This window comes from Lethenteron reissneri, chromosome 45, assembly GCF_015708825.2.
Source record: "Lethenteron reissneri isolate LAM-NWPU_2019-01 chromosome 45, ASM1570882v1, whole genome shotgun sequence".
Lineage (NCBI taxonomy): Eukaryota > Metazoa > Chordata > Hyperoartia > Petromyzontiformes > Petromyzontidae > Lethenteron > Lethenteron reissneri.
This window is the reverse complement of record NC_083823.1, coordinates 1,012,805-1,032,430: the sequence shown is the minus strand read 5'-3', so window position 1 is coordinate 1,032,430 and position 19,626 is coordinate 1,012,805. Positions and strand designations below refer to the sequence as shown.

Below are 19,626 nucleotides of genomic sequence, written 5' to 3'. Positions count from 1 at the left end.
CCTGAAGGGTCTCCTAGACGATTTTACAAAGTTTCCCTGCTGTCTTTGCCTTTGTGACAGCAGGGACACCAAGGCGCACTACCACAGGCAGGACTGGCTACAGCGGACCGAGTTCTCTGTGGGGAGGAACAACGTTAAGTGGGAGCCACTGGTGGACCCCCAGAAGGTGCTGATGCCACCACTGCACATAAAATTGGGCCTTATGAAACAATTTGTCAGAGCTGTAGATAAGGAGTCAGCAGCCTTCAAGTACCTTCAAGACTTCTTCCCGAAGCTATCTGAGGCAAAGGTCAAAGCCGGTGTCTTCGTCGAACAACAGATAAAGAAGATCCTGGAGTGCAATGAATTCCCCAAGAAGCTCACTGGTAAGGAGAAAGCGGCTTGGGACAGCTTTGTTGCAGTGGTTCGTGGCTTCCTCGGCAATCACAAGGCCGACAACTATGTGGAGCTGGTTGAGACTGGTGAAGAACTAAGGCACAATGGGCTGTTAGATGTCCCGCAAAGCCGAAAGACTCGCTATCCTTGATGTTCATCTTGATAAATTCAAAGAGAACATGGGAGCGTACTCGGAGGAGCAAGGCGAGCACTTCCACCAGGATTTACTGGACTTTGAACGCCGCTAACAAGGACAGTATAACGAGAACATGATGGGAGACTACATTTGGGGGCTGATTCGTGGAAGTGATTTACAGTATAATCGTAAATCTCGAAAAACTGCTCACTTCTAAATTTTTTGTAGTTATTTTTGTATTACTTTAGTATAAATGCATGTTAATTTTGATTAATATGTTTTTTTTCTGACTTTATGTGAACGAAAAGACACAAATTTGCCCGTTTTCTCATTGAAAATAGGTAAATTTCAAAATATCACTGTCCGGTCACAAAAGAAAAGTTTGTAGGGAATAATAACCATTTTCTATACTTTTTAGGCATAAGCAATTACAAAATAACACTTACTACCCAGGAACAAAAATTGTGTTACATCGTGTAATGGGCCTTGTGCAAGTCTGAATGTGAATATGTATTTGTGTGTATCTAGATTGACTCAGCCTCAAATGAGTATCTGCTGCAATATGTAAACATCGCCACTAGGGAGACAAAGGCGGCCGGGTGTAGTGCCGGCCACCCATCCCCTCGTGTGCCGTGCCGGCCTTCATAGGTACTCGCTAACAGCACTTGCCCCAACAGTCTGTTATGGCTACACGGGGGATCTTTGTTTTTGTGGGTGTGTGTGCGTGTGGTAACATATGGTAAGCAGAGCTTTAGTGATGTCTGCAAAGGCTCTATGAAATGTAGATAATGAGATAGTTGTCTACATAGTGTATCTACGTAGCTATCTAATACAAGAAGAGGAATTTAGGTCGATGACCGCCAGGCCTTGTCCGTCGGTAAAATAAAGAATCTTCGCTGTGACAGCTGCGTGTTCGTCGCTGTCTCTGTTCAAAATTACACCGCCGTGTCTCCTGGGAGAGTCGCGTAAAAATAGTGCGCCGGCGGGCAGAAGGGAGCGTGATGTGGCGGTGCGAGCATTGCCCGCCTATGAAGGCCGCCAAGGTGCCGGCCTTCATAGGTGGCTCGCTAACAGCATCTGCCCCAACGGTCTGTCCGGGCTGTACGGGAGGATGATTTGTCTTTATCGTTGTGTATCTCTGTGTGTACGTGGATAACTGAGTACAGAACGAATCACTGTAATGAGAGGAGGAGTCGCTGTTATGGCAAGGAAAGAGCAGAATAACTATCACGGGGCAATGTTCTTGACCTATTCTGATTTCCCGTTGGCCGTCCAGAGCCACCCGTGGATTTTGCACATTTCTGTGATGGAGTTCAGCCTCTTCACAGCACAACTCTCTAAAGCAGCAGCGGTCCCCAACCTTTTTGGCACCAGGGACCGGTTTCGTGGAAGACAATTTTTTCACGGACCGGGGGGGGGGGGGGGGGCTTCATCATTGGGTCTTTCCCCCTTTTCAAAGAAGCTCTCCAGCGACGTTTGTTTTTTACTCATTGTGGCTACTAGGGGTTAGAGCTTGTGGGCTACCAACACTGTGACTGAGACGAGTGCGTAGTGCGGGAGAGAGGCGCGGATGGAAGTGGTCAATAATAAAACAATAAGGGCGGGGGGCCATGCGCGGACTCACCGCTCACCACTATGCGGTGTGTAGAGTGTGTACACACACGGACTCACCGCTCTCACCTCTTGCTGCTGTGTGGCCCGGTTCCTAACAGGCCGCGGACCGGTACCGGTCCGTGACCCCGGGGTTGGGGACCCCCCTACTCTAAAACATTTATTATTTACCCACGAAAAAATATGACCGTACTATTATATTTTTTACGACATATTCAGGAACGGTTTTTTTTGTGAGCCTCAAGACTCATTCTCAAGAGGGCCTTTGCTTTGACATGTTTGTCTCACTCAGTGTATATGAGCGCGTAAAATACCGAATGTTTAATACTAAATTGTCGTTATTGCAGCAAAAAAGGTGACCAATCTGAAAAGGTGTGCTTCTCAGATTGTTGTCACTCAGCGGAAACTCTTGCAGAGCGAGAAAATTTCGTAAATAATGTGCATAAGTACGCCGATTTATCAGTACGGCAGCGCTCGGGAAAAAGTGCAGAATGAAAATAACGTACATCTGCGATGCAGGGAAAACAATATTGCAATCCCGAGGCAGGCTGTGAATATTATTGAATACATTTACCCAGGCTGCTCAGTAAAAATAGAACTTGTCGCCTGGGAGTTTTTCCAGTAAAATTATATCCCGTGGAACGGCCACCGTAAAATCGCTCACATGACCTTTTCTGAGCCATTGTTACTGTTTCTGTGTTTTTGTGTTTACACTGCGAGCCTGGATTGTGTTGTTGTTGTTTCTGTGTTTGTGTTTACACTGTTCGCCTGTCCTTTGCTGTTGTTTCTGTTTGTGTTTACACTGCTCGCCTGGACTGTGTTGTTGTTGTGTCTGTGTTTGTGTTTACACTGTTCGCCTGGACTGTGTTGTTGTTGTGTCTGTGTTTGTGTTTACACTGTTCGCCTGGACTGTGTTGTTGTTGTGTCTGTGTTTGTGTTTACACTGTTCGCCTGGACTGTGTTGTTGTTGTATCTGTGTTTGTGTTTACACTGCGAACCTGGACTATGTTGTTGTTGTTTCTGTGTTTGTATTTACACTGCGAGCCTGTCTTTTGGTCAGTGAGGGGAGGAACGGATTTGTCAACTCAATCAGCCTGAGTGCATGACCCGCACGCAAGCGGCGAGGCGTTTTAAATTACACTCCTCAGAATCTAATCAGGTCACTTTGAAAGTTATCTTGAAATGTAATCATCTGGTACATGCAAAGTGAAGGCAATCTGATTCTACACGGGAAGTCCAGTCAAGGTGAAAGTGACTCCGCTACCTAAAGGAATGGCGCTGTTGTGTGCGTGTTGGTACTCCACTCCGCGCACGATCTGCTCCGGCAGCCGAGGCTTTCTCCCCAAGGCTCCCACCGTCAACCTCGATCCGAGGGACGTCGCTCATTCTCAACGACTGCCCCCGTGGTCTAAAACTCCCTTCCACCATGACTTGAAAAGAACCTACCCACGTGAGTTTACCGAAAGACCCAAAGAACATCCCTTCCACCAGTCATCTGTGCTGTCGACTGCCTGCACCTAGCCAATTGCAGACTCAAGACGTCTTCTCACTAAAGAGTTACCGGGTCACTGGTAGACCCGGAGGTGGCACCTTAGTCATAGCCACAGCCACGACGAGGTATACTGGATGTGGTGTGCAAGGTGCAGAAATATACACGGGGAATGTGGCGTCAGTGCAGGACCGCCACTGCCTAAAACTGTTATGGGGCTTCACATACTTGATTTTTTTCCTCTCCTTATGACTGACTGCCTCTCCTCATCATCTAAATGTGCTCAGTTTCTTTACGACGTCTTGAGATGCGGTCCCAGGTCTCCCGTGAGAGTCAACTTGTCTCTACGAGCGTCTGCGTGTGCCGTTGGGTTGCCCCACGTGCCGGTGACAAGGGATGGGCCGAGGGGCCACTGTGGTGAGATGTTGACTACCTCGCCTGGTATGCAGGAGGTCGTGGGTTCGATCCCGACCCTGACGCCTGCTGCTCTATATTTGGAGTTTGCGTGTTTCTCTCCCCGTGGTTTTTTTCTCTGGGTCGTCTGGTGTTATCCTTCACATTTAGAAACGTGTTAAGAGTATTTGGTTGCCATAAATGTCACTCAGTTACTCTCTCATTTGTGACGGCCAGGTCACTTCCCGAAAGAGAGCTACAGAGCTCAATGGGCCTTACCTGGTACAATAAAAAATAGTTTAGTTTAGAAGCAGCAGGCCTGTGCCTGTAGGCCGCAGTGCTCAGCAACCCCCCACCCCAATCCACTCCCCTGCCCCCCATTCCCCTGCCCCCCACTCCCCTGCCCCCCCACCCACACCCCTGCCCCCCCCCAACCACTCTCATGCCCCCCCACCCACTCCCCTGCCCCCCTCACCCACTCCCCTGCCCCACCCCCACCCACTCCCCTGCCCCCCCCACCCACTCCCCTGCCCCACCCCCCACCAACTCCCCTGCCACCCCCCCAACCACTCTCATGCCCCCCCACCCACTCCCCTGCCCCCCTCACCCACTCCCCTGCCCCACCCCCACCCACTCCCCTGCCCCCCTCACCCACTCCCCCCCACCCACTCCCCTGCCCCCCCCCACCCACTCCCCTGCCCCCCCACCCACTCCCCTGCCCCCCCCCCCCCCACCGCCCCACGTGGGAACCTACCTGCGCGCTTGATGCGCCTGCGCTCGGCCTGCAGGTAGGGCTTGTGCGGGCGGGTCAGGGGTCGCGCGGGCCCGTCGCGGTCGCACAGCACGGCCTGGGAGTCGCCCACGCTCAGCACGGTGAGGCCGCGCTCGCCCACCACGGCGAGCAGCAGCGACGTCCCTGCAGGCAGCACAGGACACAGACAAAGATCCCCCGGGTAGCCTTAAAAGACTGTCGAGGGCAAGTGCTGTTAGCGAGTTGCGGCGCCTACGAAGGCCGGCACTGTGGCACGCGAAGGGTGGGTGGCCAGCGCCACGCCCGGCCGCCTTTGTCTCCCCGGTGGCGATGTTTACGCACCACGCGAGGTACTCATTTGAGGCCGAGTCCACCTAGGGGAGGCTCAGGACCGGTTCAGAGAATTGTCACTGGTGTCGGGGTTCGTAGCGGAGCGCGCTCAACGCTACACCGCCGACTCACGCAGCCACACAGAGGCAGCGCAACACAATGCGTCACCTGACGAATTGAAGGCAAGCCGCTGCCGTGCTATCATGGCCAAGCAAATCAGAAACGATGGTTCCACATCGCAGTCCACGGGAGTCTGCGCTCCATAAACGCAGCAGGAGGAGGAGAAGCAGACAAACTCTCCCTCCTGAAACCCTCTCGTCGTGGCGAGCGGCAGACCTCGACATTGACGTACAGCTCCTGAACGTATTTTGCCATCGCATGCAAGAATAGAAAGCGGCCCAAACTGATGAAAGTGTTTCCTAAAAACTTGGAGACACAAGCCAGTGAAAAATAATGTCCTGGAGTAATTGCAAAATGTGAAAACACATTTTTCCCCTGACAGCTGTTAACCATCGGCTTCCAGACCGCTCAAATCTTTCACGGACAAACACGCGATGCCAATGCGTTACGTAACCCACGCGTGCGCGTGGTTTTTCTTCAATGTCCAATGACGATGACTCATCTCCCCTCTCTCCAAAGGGCCGCTTCGGAATTCACCCCGTGCTCCTTGACACCCGCGTAACCCCCATTACGTTCTGAACGCGGTGCATTAGTGGTAATAAAATCATCCTCCCCACTACGACACGTAATGAGTTTCTATACATTATTGATTATTATTTTCCACCGGAACGGGGGGGAGGGGGCACTGTCGTGTAGGGGAGAAACAGTTCTTGCCGATAACATCTGACAATACACAAGTATTTGTTTAAACATGTATGACTATGCTGAGACCGGGAAAATGCTGCTGAATGACATCCGCAAGGACGATTGGTCGATGGGGTCACAAAAACGAATGCGGAGGCAGATGGAGCTCTGTTTATTTGATTATCCTTGTGCTTCTGTGTTCATAGTGTTTTAAGTATCCATAACTTAGCTGTATGGGGGATGTATGGAGTCAGAGTGGTTTATACGCATGGGCCTTGCACAATGGGGCAACGCAGAACGTAGCGATGAGTTGGAGTGTGGTAAATCTGTTGCAATGTGCGCTCTGAACGGCCGCTAAAGACATAATACAAACAAAATGAGTGGATTTTTGGCTGAGCTGACGTAAGGGGAGGTCCGTGCAGAGGTCAGATAAAGGATGAGCAAGTGGGTGGTCATTTGGAAGGCAGTAATAGTAGCTCCGTGTCGGACCACAAACACACCACGTCCAACGCAGCACACACACGTCTGCAGGAACAAGCACACACATGGACACAGATCCCCCGTATCTCCTTACCAGACTGTTGGAACAAGCGCTGTTAACGAGCACCTATTAAGGCCGGAACGGCACGCGAGGGGGTGGGTGGCCAGCACCACGCCCGACCGCCTTTGTCTCCTCAGTGGCGATGTTTACTACACGTCGCACCAGATACCCATTTGAGGCTGAGTCGACCTAGGTGAGGCCCATAACCGGTTCGTTTCCCAGTCACGGTGGCCGTTAGCTGGAATTAAACCAGTGTCGCCGGGTTTGTAGCGCAGTGCGCTTACCACTACACTACCGCTCCCCACATACACACACGTGCAGACACACGTGGATATGAATACACACAAAAATACACACGGACACACACACACGGAAACAACAAACGCCATTTGCACGGAGATAGAGACACTAACACACACATACAGACACTAAGATACACACACACACGTAGATACAGACACACGTAGACACAGACGAACACACGCAGAGGCACGCACAGAGGCTTAATTTAAATTCACGTGGGCACACACGCACGTGATCACAGTGCTGCATTGCAGTCACAAGTAAATAAATATATAACTCGCACAGGCAATAAACGTGGACATACATCACACACGAGCAATTATTAGAATGTACATTGGGCAAAATTGTTGCCAATTTTACAATAAAGTGATTCGTTGATGAAGCAGAAACAATTAGCGGTGGGGTTTCCCCTCTCTCTTTGTTTTGTAGCCCTGAAGGAAATTGTAAAACAAAATAGGATTACATTTCAGCCGCATGGCTTCTTGCAGCTCGGCACAGGTTAAGTTTGTGTCATTTGCTAGGTTCGGAGCAAAATATGCGTTGGATTTTCCTTAATGACCGACAACTGGCACGGTTGGCCACGTACGGTGCGAAAGAAGTTCAACACACACACACAAATACATATACAACGATTGTACGGGCACGGTGAAGTAGATTGATTACAACAAGATTTACATTTGAGCGAAGTGGCTTTACACGGCGAAAAAAATATTTGACAATCATTCGGCAGAAGGTGAGTTTACACGAAACGTTAGGCAATTGAAAAATTATCTGAGTTTTTTTAAAGTTGTAATTCCCCCCCGCCCTCCATCTCGCTGCCGCTGTCGCAAGGTCACGTGGTCTCTCACGTGGTGTTCGGGAACGGGCTCAACAGAAGTGGGTACCACAGAGCTACCATCGATAATTACCCTCCACCAACACCGACGACGGAGCCAATCAAAATCCGATTGTCACGCGCGTGGCCAAATGTGCCAATTGATTTTGGCTGTTCAGCCCAACCCGGAGGAGTGTTAAAACGCGCAATTTTGACACCTTATACAATTTGCTTGAATTTCGACATTACACTCGCTGGGTTTTTTTGCTGAAAGACAAATCGAAGCGGCACGTTTACCCACACACGTGACGAAGTTGATTTGATTTGCTCTGTTGTCGGGCAGTAGGAGAATCTCGCAAAATGAAATGTACACTACACCTCATCTACTTATGAAGCATACTACTCTCTTGTTCGTTGCGATTTCGCCTTACGCACACAATTCTCAGAGCACCCTCTGAGATGATTTCCAGCGACCTCTGATCCGCACACAGTAGAGGGCAGCACTTCCAACGCACCCTGTGCATGGATGTTAAGTTCATCACAGTAGTAGTAGTATCACCATTACGTTTGTTTACCCAGGAGAGTGCACAGTGATTGGGATACGTTTCCCAATTCAGCACGTAATCTTTTTTTTCATTGCCAAATTTGGACCATGACACCAGCACACAATGGCCTCATCTTCAAATGACATCACGGGATCTTTAAAGTCCACCGCGAAGCAGATGCCACGTATTTGACGGTTAATACACCACGGCAGTATTAACCAGGGAGGCCGGCTGTAATCAAACCGTATGAACTCATGCCCACTTGGCCACGCCACCGACTGTCAAACCGATGCAGCATTTTAATTCGCACAGCTGGAATTAAGCCAAAAAGAAGTGAACAACCGAATTTTAAATGATGGGGGGGGGGGGGGGGGGTTAGTGGTGTGTGCAGTCGTTGGTGACCAGGCTGAGACCATCAAATCGCAACACCTGACGGGCCTGTTTAATCACAGGGTTGAAACCAGGCTGACCTCTGACCTCTGACCCACTGGGCCCAACCTACTATTTGTTTATTTTCTTAACCAACAATGAATAATGCGAACACAAGAGTAACATGGATATCTTTACATCTTTTCGTTTAATGGGACGGTAAATTATTTACGACGGTTTTCCATTTGAAGGCGAGTCTCAGCTTCACGTAGAAAACAGCGTCCTTTATTTATTGCTGCGTTTTTTGTTTGTTGCACGAGGATAAAAGCCAGGGAGGAAGCCTGGAACATAAAGGGAAACATCAAAATGTTTTGCTTGAAAGATTCTGCAAGCAGTGCTGTGCCAAAACAAGCACAGTCGAGATTGCTTTGAATTTTTCGAAATGGTCATTTTATTATTTTCCCAGTTTATTAATTATTTTTTTTCTACATTCGAGACACCCCCCCCCCAAAGCAAACTGCCCTCTGTGTCGCGCCTTTCGACGGTTTCTTGAATCTATCTGTGCGGATCTTTGAGTATCAGCCCCTCCTCGTATGCGCAGTGGGACTTCTAAGCTTCCCCGGTTTCCACACGCAAGAAGCCAATGTCTTACGTTTAGAATTGGCCAAACTATAATTTTTGTCATGAATATTGCTTCATAGTGCATACAGCGCCTGAAGGTATTATCGCTGCCATGTGTTCAGTCTCTATTACGCTGCGGTATTTGTGAAGCAATTATGAGACAATGGCCTCCTCATGCTGTGTCGGTCATGGGGATTGTTGACCATACTTCACCACGCTGGTCATCGCGGGTTGATGCAGGCTGTCTATTGCATTGCCCACCCACTGGAAATGTGGCAAAGCTCACCCTGCGCTCAACCTCAAGCTGCATCGCGCCAGTAGTCAGTGTGATACCTACTTGCTGCCCTGCCGCCTGCTGCAGGCACCACCAACCCGGCAGGCGGGCGCCTCACACCGCCTCCCTCTCCATGTGATGATCCCACAACCTCACTTCCCACCTACACGGTCGCAGGATGCATTCACGGCCACCAAGTCCCCACACGCACAGCTCCAGTGTGGTGATGCTGCGAGTCGTCACTTGCAGCCCTTTGTCAAGGCACTACTGGACGAAGGCCACAATACACCAGCACTACACAAAGATCCCCCATAGAGCCTGCACAGGCTGTTGGGGCAAGTGCTGCTAGCGAGGCCAGCACGGCACACGAGCGGGTGGGCGGCCAAGACCACGCCCGGCCGCCTTTGTCTCCCCAGTGCTGTTGCTTTACACACGGCTTGGTAGACCTCGGCAAGCCCCGAAACCGGTTCAGATAACCGCCACTGTTGTTTGTCCGAAGCGGGGAGCGAACTGGGCTCGTCGGGTTCGCGACCAGGACACTCCGTCTCCCCACTCCTACCTCACACGCACACACGTAGGCAATCTATTCATAACCAGTGAAGTCGAAGGTTGTTTTGCAAACGAGATTTGTGTTCAAACGTGAAAGCACCGTGCTAATGATCTCAGCGAGGAAACATAAACGTCAGAATCACGTGATTCTGAGCAGCCGCTGTCGTGAGAGTCGTTGTTCATGGTGAAACGCCGACTCATCTGAAGTGTTTATCGGGAGGCCACCATTGATTATGGTGATGACGATTCAATCGGTCTAGTGAGATGGATGACGCGAGCTCGGTAATGGTGATGATGATGACGACGTTGATCGAAATGCAGCAGAGTTAACCCTTGAGATTACATGGTCGGGAAAAGTTACAAGCGATACACATTTTGTATGATTCATTAACGATGATGACGACGACGACGACAATGACGACGATGATGATGTCACATCACGAGCTAAACATCGCGCGATGGTTGTGATGTGGAAATTAACACGGGAAACACGATGGTGAAAGACATTTTTTTTAAGCCACACAGCCCTTTCCTTGTGCCTAAAACATAATCGGGTCGTTTGTATTCAGGGCACGTGCCCCAATAAGCAAAGGCATGCCGATGAGATAGTGAATCGAGTAATAGACATACCAGCAAACACATAGTGGCAGACGCGTGGGACTTAATTGAAGGTGATAGTAAAACAGTTAACGTATTTTCTTCGCTCAAATAATAATAATAGTGATGATGATGATGATGCTATACGGTACCAGCATTTGTGAATGCACTACGGGATGAAGATCTCCCCGCACGGCGTGTGACCATACTTCACCACGCGGGTCGGCGTGCACAGCAGCGATGGGAGGCCCAGGACTGGCTCAGCTATCACTCGCCACCGACAAAACAGCAGTGCCGTGGCCAGGAGTTCAACTCGGGTCACTGGGTTCGTAGTGCCGTGTGCCAGCTACTGCCTCACCACGCTGCCCCAGGAATGAGAACCGCGACTCTCTTGCAGGAGGTTCCTGCACTCGGATGTTTGGCCAATTCGATGAATGAGTGTCTGGCTGGTTGGAGGAAATTGCAGGATCTGAAGAAAATCCACGTTCAGCAGGAGTTAACACTCGAAGCGCCACACAGATAGATTCAAGAAACGATTCCAGTACTGCAACCTAGCGGGCCAATCATACAATAGCTGGTGTTCCAAGCTGCCTCCCGTGTAGGTACCAACCAGACTCAGGCCTGCTTAGCTTATGAGATCTGACACATTCAGGGCGATTTGGTCTCAGGCTAGAATACGAACCAACGGGGCAGCGATAAACTCTGTGGGCAGCCCTGAGCCAGCAGTGGAAATTCCACACTTCCATGGCAGCGACCAGTCTTTCCACAGATGTGTTTTCTTCCTTTCTAGTGGTCTAACCGCAGTGCCTCTCGGTCGAATGTATTGAACACGTGTGCGGACAGATAGCGTCACAGCGATCGATTGTGTTTCAATAGCTCTCTGTCAATACGCGCCGACCTCTGACCCCATTAAGGCACGGTTTTATTTATTTAAAAAACGAGGAGAGGGTCGTTAATGATTTATGACATCGATCTTGAGTTTTAAAAAAATCGCCACGATCTTAGACTGTTCTGTGGCACGACAAATCGTTTGGTGATGCAGCGTTGGCAGTGGCTTCACACGCACCAATGTTCTATGAAACAGGGCCGTCGCCCGAAACGTCGCCTCTTATATATTTTATATACAGACTGTCCCATAAGTCTGGAATCATAGGGAAACATAACTCATACGTGTGTTTTTGTGTCTGCAGTCCCCAGATGTCTCTGAGGAAGGAAGAACGAGCCCAGAGAATTCTCCTCGTAGGAAGTCGGAGTGAGAGGGAGGATCGCTGTTGTGTTTAACAGAGCGCATCCAGACCGCGAGCCAACAACACGAAGCTGTGTTTGCAAACCTGTTGCAAAGTTTAGGGAAACGGGATCCATGCGAGACAAACCACGCAGTGTCCCTTCGAGGAGTTGTGTATCAGGAACAACGGTGGACACGCTGAGCACGTGTTGTGAATAAAAGCGTTCTTATTGCCCTGTTGTATGATTTTGATTCCAGACTTACGGGACAGCCTGTACATCGGTTCCCTTTAAGGGCGGTGTCAGCGACGAACGTGTCGAGGTCTTTGTAGAACAGCACAGCGATGTTGGTGAGAGAGAGAGACGACTCATTTGGGGCAGCGGCTCCAGGCTACGAAGAGGGCGCGAGTGGCCAAGTGCCCTCTGCACAACAACAACACAGACCCCCACCGCCCACATAGCCCCCCCCCCCGGCAGACTGTGACGGTGGCTGTTAGCAAGCGCCTATTAAGGTCGTCACGGCGCAAGTGGTGACGGGAAGTCGGCCCCACGCCCATCCGCCTTCGGCTCCCCACAGTGCCGATGTTTACACACCGCTCCAGGTACTTGGTGAAGGCGGAGTCGACCTAGGGGAGGCCCGTGACCGGCTCAGCCGCTCGTCACCGATGTCGGCCCGTTGGTAGGAATCGAACTCGGGTCAACGGGTTCGTTAGTGCATTGCGCTAATCGCCGCGACACCGCTCCCCCCAACACACACACACACACAGGAAGGTGTACACACACATACACACGCGCGCTGGCGAGACTCTGCGAGCCCGACATTGTGAATGTAACACAAAGGGACAATCTGGGGAGCGCTCCCCCACCACCACTCCCCACATCCTTCCCCCTGCACCCCTCCCCGCTGTCCCCGTGTAAATGTGAGGGATTTGTCGGGAGGCTGCCGAGGTCAACTCGCACACAAGAGCCGAGGGGAGGGGAGCGGGGTGGGCTGGCACAGACTGTGCATGACAATTAGCCCGCGCATTCAATTAGACAATTTGTCAACTCGCTCTTACCGCGCCGCTCGCTCGCTGCGCACGACGGATTCACGGCAGCGCGAGTGGAGGTTCACTTTCACATCAACCACCGCCGCCTTTTGTGAATGGACATTTGAGCAAAAGTGCTTCGATTTTACCTGCGACCTGGTTTTGTTTTATACTTTCGTGAAGTCGAGTGGCGTCTGTGACAACGAGCTTCAGAGCTCATCGGATTCCTCCACTCTGAATAAATGCACGGTGCCTCAAAAACATGTTAACACTTATATGGGACTATCGTTTTTAAATGGGAAAAGAACGGATAATACACTGTAACATGATAACTAATGTATGTTAATAGCTTCAAAAAGTCAAAGAGTGTCCACTCGTTCGCCATGAATGTCAACGCGTGCCTGGAATCTTCTCCAGGTGGTCTCAAGAGCTCGGAGGCACATTTCTTGTGGTGTCGTTGCAAATTCTCAGAAGCGTTCACATTTCTTTGAGCACCCTGTATTCTTACTCTGAAGTGGCACTGCGGTCAGACGGTCCCGCCCGCGATATTGAAGGTCGCCAGTTTTGGCTTCAATCGGATGTTGACTCGGCCCATCACCTCTCTGGGCTGATAAAGTACGTACCAATTTGTGTGAAGTCACCAGGGCTCAATATGGGGCTGCCATCTCTGAGGCACAAAACAGCGCGACACATCGTGGGAGAAGAATATATCTCACGAAGCCGGACAATGGGAGACACGTGCGTCGAATGCATCGTCAGAGTGGTGAATAATTATTAATATCATTAAGCAACTGACAAATAAAATAGTATTATTACATTTTGACTTAAAGCTTTCGTGACTGCAGGAATGAATATTCTTTGGGTCTTTCGGTAAAGCCACGTAGATAGAAAAATAAAAAAAACATATCACGACGTTTCAATCGCTGCCTCAGCAGCTCTCCCACTATACTTTTTTCACCTGATGACGATTGCTTGTGTTGCGGTCGAAACGTCGTGATATTTGTTTTACTTTTGATTCATTTTCTATCTACGTGGCTTTACCGAAATACCCAAAGAATATAAATAGAATTATTAAAGTCCTCGGAGCGCTGGCTGATTACCCAAGAAAGTAGCTACCTCATAAATAGGATGATCCTGGGAAAGCCATCACAGGTGGCAACCCTCCCAACATAGGAATGTAGAATTTCCACCAAGGGCTCAGGGCCATCAGCTACCCATGCCGCTGCCGCTGCCGCCGCTCCTCGTGAGCGGGAAGCAGCGACGCGGCCAGGTTGTTGGCATCGTGTTGACGCGGGATTCGCTATCGAGCGCACAGCGCGGCGTTCTTGCGATGCGGCGTTGATCTCGGATGTATTCCCTGGAGCTCCGGGCACGGCTCGCGGCGAGCGTTTTCATTGCCTCGGATAAAAGACTCGTCCTGTCCACGCGCATCGATCCGTCTCGACCTCATTGCCAGAAGACCGCACTCAGCACTGTGCCATTTGGTGTAAACACATGGAAAACATACGGTGACGCATGCACACAAACGCACATGTGCACACAGATCCCCTATACGGACTGTTGGGGCAAGTGCTGTTGGCGAGTAGCACCTTCGAAGGGGTGGGTGGCCACCACCACACCTAAGTCGCCTTTGTCTCCCCACCGCACCAGGTACTAATTTGAGGCCGAGTCGACCTAGGAGAGGGCCACTACCGGTTCAGATAATCGTCACCGGTGTTGGCCGTGAGCGGGAATCGAACCTGCGTCACCCGGGTCACCAGGTTCGTAGCGCAGCACGCTAGCCGCTACACTACTATTATAGACACACACACACAGTAGTACACACACACAGTACACACACACATTAGTACACACACATTAGTACACACACATTAGTACACACACAGTAGTACACACACTCACACACAAGTACGATTACATAACCAAATTCGAAGTGGCTTCCCTCTTAAAAGAAACCTGGGGTGGCACTCAACTCCATTATCGCACCCATGAACCGGTGTTGGTGGGAACTCCACGTTCCTACGGCAGGGACAAGTACACCCTCGACATGAGCTCTGTCCAATTGGCACAAGGCAGTGCTGGTTGTTTCAACCCCTGCTGGGACGGGCGCACGAGTCCGGCTCCCGACTGCCATTTGAACTCACGACCTCCCGACGCGCGCGAGCCCCGTTTATGAACTGGGACGGCTTCGAGTTACACGCGAGGGCGTACGGGGGGGGACACCCACAAAGACAAAGATCCCCCGTATAGCCTTAACAGTCTGTTGTGGCAAGTGCTGTGAGCGAGCACCTGCGAAGGTCTGAACGGCACGCGAGGGGGTGGGTTGCCAGCACCACGCCCGGCCGCCTTTGTCTCCCCAGTGGCGATGTTTACTAGACACCGCACCAGGTACTCAATTTGAGGCTGAGTCGGCCTAGGGGGGGCCCAGGACCGGTTCAAATAATCGTCACCAACTTGCTGTGCTTTAGCCACCCGGCGCTCCGCTCGTTGTTGTGAGCGTCGCTCCTCCGCCCTCCGTTGTTGCTGGAGGGCGACTGCCTCCAACTGCCCAGTAGCCTCGCAGTGCACCTAGCCTGGCACTGTCCTGTAGCGTCCTTCACGAGCCTCCTCCACAGAGGCCGATCTTGACACTGCTGGTACCAGTCATCGGCAAGTCCACTCAGCTCCACGTCCTCCTGTACCACATCACTCCATCTCTTCTCTAGCCAGTACCGCGCCCGTTTAGCCCCCTCGATCCGGCCGAACAAAAGCTGTTAAGGCATGCGGTGGCTGGGCATGTGGGCTACATGACCCAGCCAATGCGTACACACACACCTACCCACACGTACACACACACCTACCCACACGTACACGCACACCTACACACACGTACACACACACACCTACACACACACCTACACACACACACCTATACACACACGTACACACACACCGCAGCAGCAGCAGGCACAGAGTGAGGTGATGTTCACGGTGACGCGGCGCGCGCAGTTGGAAGCCAACGTGGAACGCCGCCGGCCCCAACCGCAGACGGTGGCCAAAGAATTCCAAACAAATCAAAGCCCTGGGCGTGCCGGTCGCTCTACGCCAGGGCTCAGCAACCAATATCACAATAGAGCAACAAGACGAGGGCTTGTGGTTTTTAGGTTTTTGTAACAACTGCAAAAAAAACTCCCTCCTCGATATATAAAAAAAAATCCCCCGCAATGCAGTTTGGTGGTGACTCGGAGACGGTGGTGCCGCGTCCTTAGTCAACACCACGTGGCCAAGCAGCCCCCCCGGAGAGAGGCGCACGCGTGCCGCCAGGGCCCTGGGCGAGGCCCTGGGCGAGGCCGCCAGCGTCTCTCTGCGTCTCGCGGCCACGCGGAGACGGCGGCCACGCGGACGGGGAGGGGGGGTCGTTGTGTGCCGCCCTTCTCTGTTCCCAGCGCCACCACACGGAGAGCCCTGCTCCTGCTGCTCCTACTGCTCCTGCTCCTACTGCTGCTCCTACTGCTGCTGTTCATGCTGCTCCTGCTGCTCCTCCTACTGCTGCTCCTCCTGCTGCTCCTGCTGCTGCTGTTGATGCTGATCCTCCTGCTGCTCCTGCTGCTGCTGCTCCTCCTCCCTCGGCGAGAGTTGCGCAACTTGCGCAGCTCCGCACTGAGCCAAATTCTGGCAACGTCCACGCCCCAACCTCTCCCCTAAACACCCCCCACCCCCGCAACCATCCCCTAAACATCCCCCCCCCATAAACACCCCCACTAAACCCCCCCCCCGCCCCCCACATGGTGGCTGAAGGCCAACACGGCACCGAGGCCGAGTTCGAGTCCGAGCCGCGCGTGAGTCGGCCCGGTGCCGGACAGTGTCAGCCCCCCCCCGCCCTCCTCCTCGCCCACCGCCTGCAGGAACGTGCGGTCACAATGGATGTGTGTTGGACTTCTTTCGCACCGTACGTAGCCAACCGTGCTAAACGCAGTCGAGGGGGAATTGGAGGTCAAGCCGGGCTTGAGAAACATCATCAGCCAGGGCCAATCCACTGCTGCATGAAGGAATCCATAGAGCCGACGCCATCTCTCACAACGACCGCGCGTTGCAATAATCCACATGGCACGCGGCTTCATCGCCCCGTGTCCAGGACGGACGCGTTCAGGCACGTTCCGTTTCTTGGCTGCCAATCTGGCATTGTTCTGGACCATATGACTTAGCAGTCTGAATGCTGTGTATTATATGATACGTGTGTGTGTGTATATATCAATCAGATAATGTACCCATTTTTCAGATGATTGGCATTCGGCAAACCGCTTTTCTTCTCATTGGGCTCTCAACTGAATTTAAATAAGAGACATTACTCTCAAGATGTCATTACGATAGTCCTGCAACAATAGCCTGTGCATTGATACGGCGCTTGCCGGAATACATCGGCACCTCGAACTCTGCAGCAGCAGCAGCGTGCGACTGCGATCATCCGGAACGGACCGCACGACGCACAATGACGGAGGCGTCAGCGGAGCGACAACCACTCAGCCACTGCTCCTGGCGCGGTGATCTGGGCTTGAACACCTGCATCTGAAATTGTCGTTGTCGCACTGCAGCTACATCAGCAGTCAGTAGACAAGAAGACGACGACGTGGTGGTGGGGGAAGTGGGGTGGCGCCAGGGGGGACCTCCCGCCCACTAGCAGTAGCACCGGACCTGCCGGCGGGCATCCCTCTGCCCGCAGGGCGCAGCGAGTGCTCTCTCTCTCTGTGTGTGTGCGATGCCAACGGAGTCATGTTTACTGTCCTCGCTTCAGGACGCTGTGCGCTGCCCCGCGGGTTTTTTTAGAGGGAATTCCACTGAGGAGCGTCTGGCTTGTAGGAGAACAACTCCCACGCACACGAGGGGAGCCGAATGGATGGAATCAACGATCCGCTTCTGTGGCGCAACCTCTTGGTTTACCTCTCAGCTCAAGTCTGCAAGGCCCAGTATTAACCAGGCAGCGTCCCATCCGAGTCCTAGCCAGGCTCAACATCCGCTTCGCTTGCGGAGATCCGACCAGAACGGGCTCTTTCAGGGTGCTTCTGTCAAAAGGGCGACCGTTCTTAACGGCGAACGCGAAACGACATTTCTATCTCCTCGCCATGTTTTGTACCGCACGGCGGCAACGATTTCCTGGACCAAAGCGAACGGCAGTGAATGAAGCGATGAATCGTATTTAAATAAATAATTGCCCCCCCCCCCACAATGGAAGCCCCGCGCATATTTGTCTTGCGTCTGTCTTTGTTGGGGGCTTAAACGCATGTAGGAACACGCGACCCAGAAGCGCCGGGAACATTCCTTCCACCGCAGCTCCGCAGAACGCGTCTCATCAGGCCGTCTGATCTGCGGCGCAGCGCACGCACGCACCGCCGATTTGGCACCGCCGATTTGGCACCGCCTCGTGCCAGCGTCGGACCCGCGTACGCCGCCGGGGCCCGATGACGGTCATGGGGTCCAGGCGTCCCTCGGCCCAGCGGCCGGTGACGTCCCACCGAGGCGCTGTCCACCTCGTTCCCGGGGGAGCGAAGCGCGGGTCCCGTTGCTGTTGTGGAGATGAGGACGAGACTTGGGAATGATTCGGTGGCGGCATTGCGGGTCAAGGAACACTCAAGTAGAACAGAACTGTAAGACGTAATCCTCACTGTACACAAACAGACACGGCTGAAGAGCGAGAGAGCGAGAGAGAGAGAGCTGCTACTGTATTTTTATACTCGGCACAGCAGGAACCAGTGAAAACACTTGGCCGTTATAAATAGAGCCCTCTGCGTTTCACTGCACACAACGCTGCCACCAGAGAACCCAGCACTCCCGCCACGACATACCTCACGTGTGAGCAGAACGGGTAATCTGGGTACAAGCTAGGTTACGGGTAATCTGGGTACAAGCTAGGCACTGAACACTCAGTCATCCAAGGGGATTACTCGTATCTAACTTGGGTGATCCGATTAAAGTAGTTTGTAACTTGCAACGCGCTACTCGCCAACTCCGGATATAGGATCACATCGTGAAATCCAAAGCAGAGAGACGTTGTTGCTGGTGGACGCTCTGGGAAGAGAGGCGCTGTTTAAACCGCACAGCTCACCCGCCCCGTCGTGCCCGCGAGCGCTCTTCCCTCCACAACAGCACCGGGCTCTGTAAGAGCGGCACTTTGATTGAACAGGCCGCAAACCTTGCTGATGGCACTCAGAGAAGTCAAAACCGGTCCGAGGATCTCCCCTTTTTAAACCAATCCTGCTGGGTCAGTGCTCCCGTAGGCCCCATACATTAATGAGGACTAAAACTAAAAATGAAATTTGTTCATGAAACAGATCCAGCTCGTTTTGCTGATTTATTATTAAGAGCCAGCTCTTAGCATGCTGCGTCTCGGTGCAGAAAATGCAAGGCGCTACACGACCCACGTTCCGCACGAGAATTCCGGACGTTTCTGTGGCTAACGGCAGACTGCGCCCCTCAGATGAATAATAAAAATTGAGAAAGAGTCTTGAATGTGTCACTCATAACCGGGCGGAGGCGGTGGCGGCGGAGGCGGTGGCGGCGGTGGCGGTGGCGGTGGCGGTGGCGGTGGCGGCGGTGGCGGTGGTGGCGGTGGCGGTGGCGGTGGCGGTGGCGGCGGAGGCGGTGGCGGCGGAGGCGGTGGCGGCGGTGGTGGTGGTGGCGGTGGCGGTGGCGGCGGAGGCGGTGGCGGCGGCGGCGGTGGTGGCGTGGGCGGTGGCGGTGGCGGTGGCGGTGGCGGCGGTGTGGGCGGTGGTGGAGGCGGTGGCGGCGGTGGCGGTGGTGGCGGTGGCGGTGGTGGCGGTGGTGGCGGTGGCGGTGGCGGCGGTGGCGGTGGTGGCGGTGGCGGTGGTGGCGGTGGCGGTGGCGGCGGAGGCGGAGGC

At 52.8% G+C, this 19,626-nt stretch overlaps 1 protein-coding gene across 1 annotated transcript in view; it reads right to left on the bottom strand.

Moving 5' to 3' along the window:
• LOC133353768 (protein phosphatase 1L-like) overlaps positions 1-19,626 on the bottom strand; it is a 43,697-nt gene that overhangs the window by 12,599 nt on the left and 11,472 nt on the right. The window contains exon 3 of the mRNA XM_061570139.1: positions 4,759-4,920. Coding sequence (XP_061426123.1) covers positions 4,759-4,920 — 162 coding nt within the window. The remainder of the gene's footprint in view (positions 1-4,758; positions 4,921-19,626) is intronic.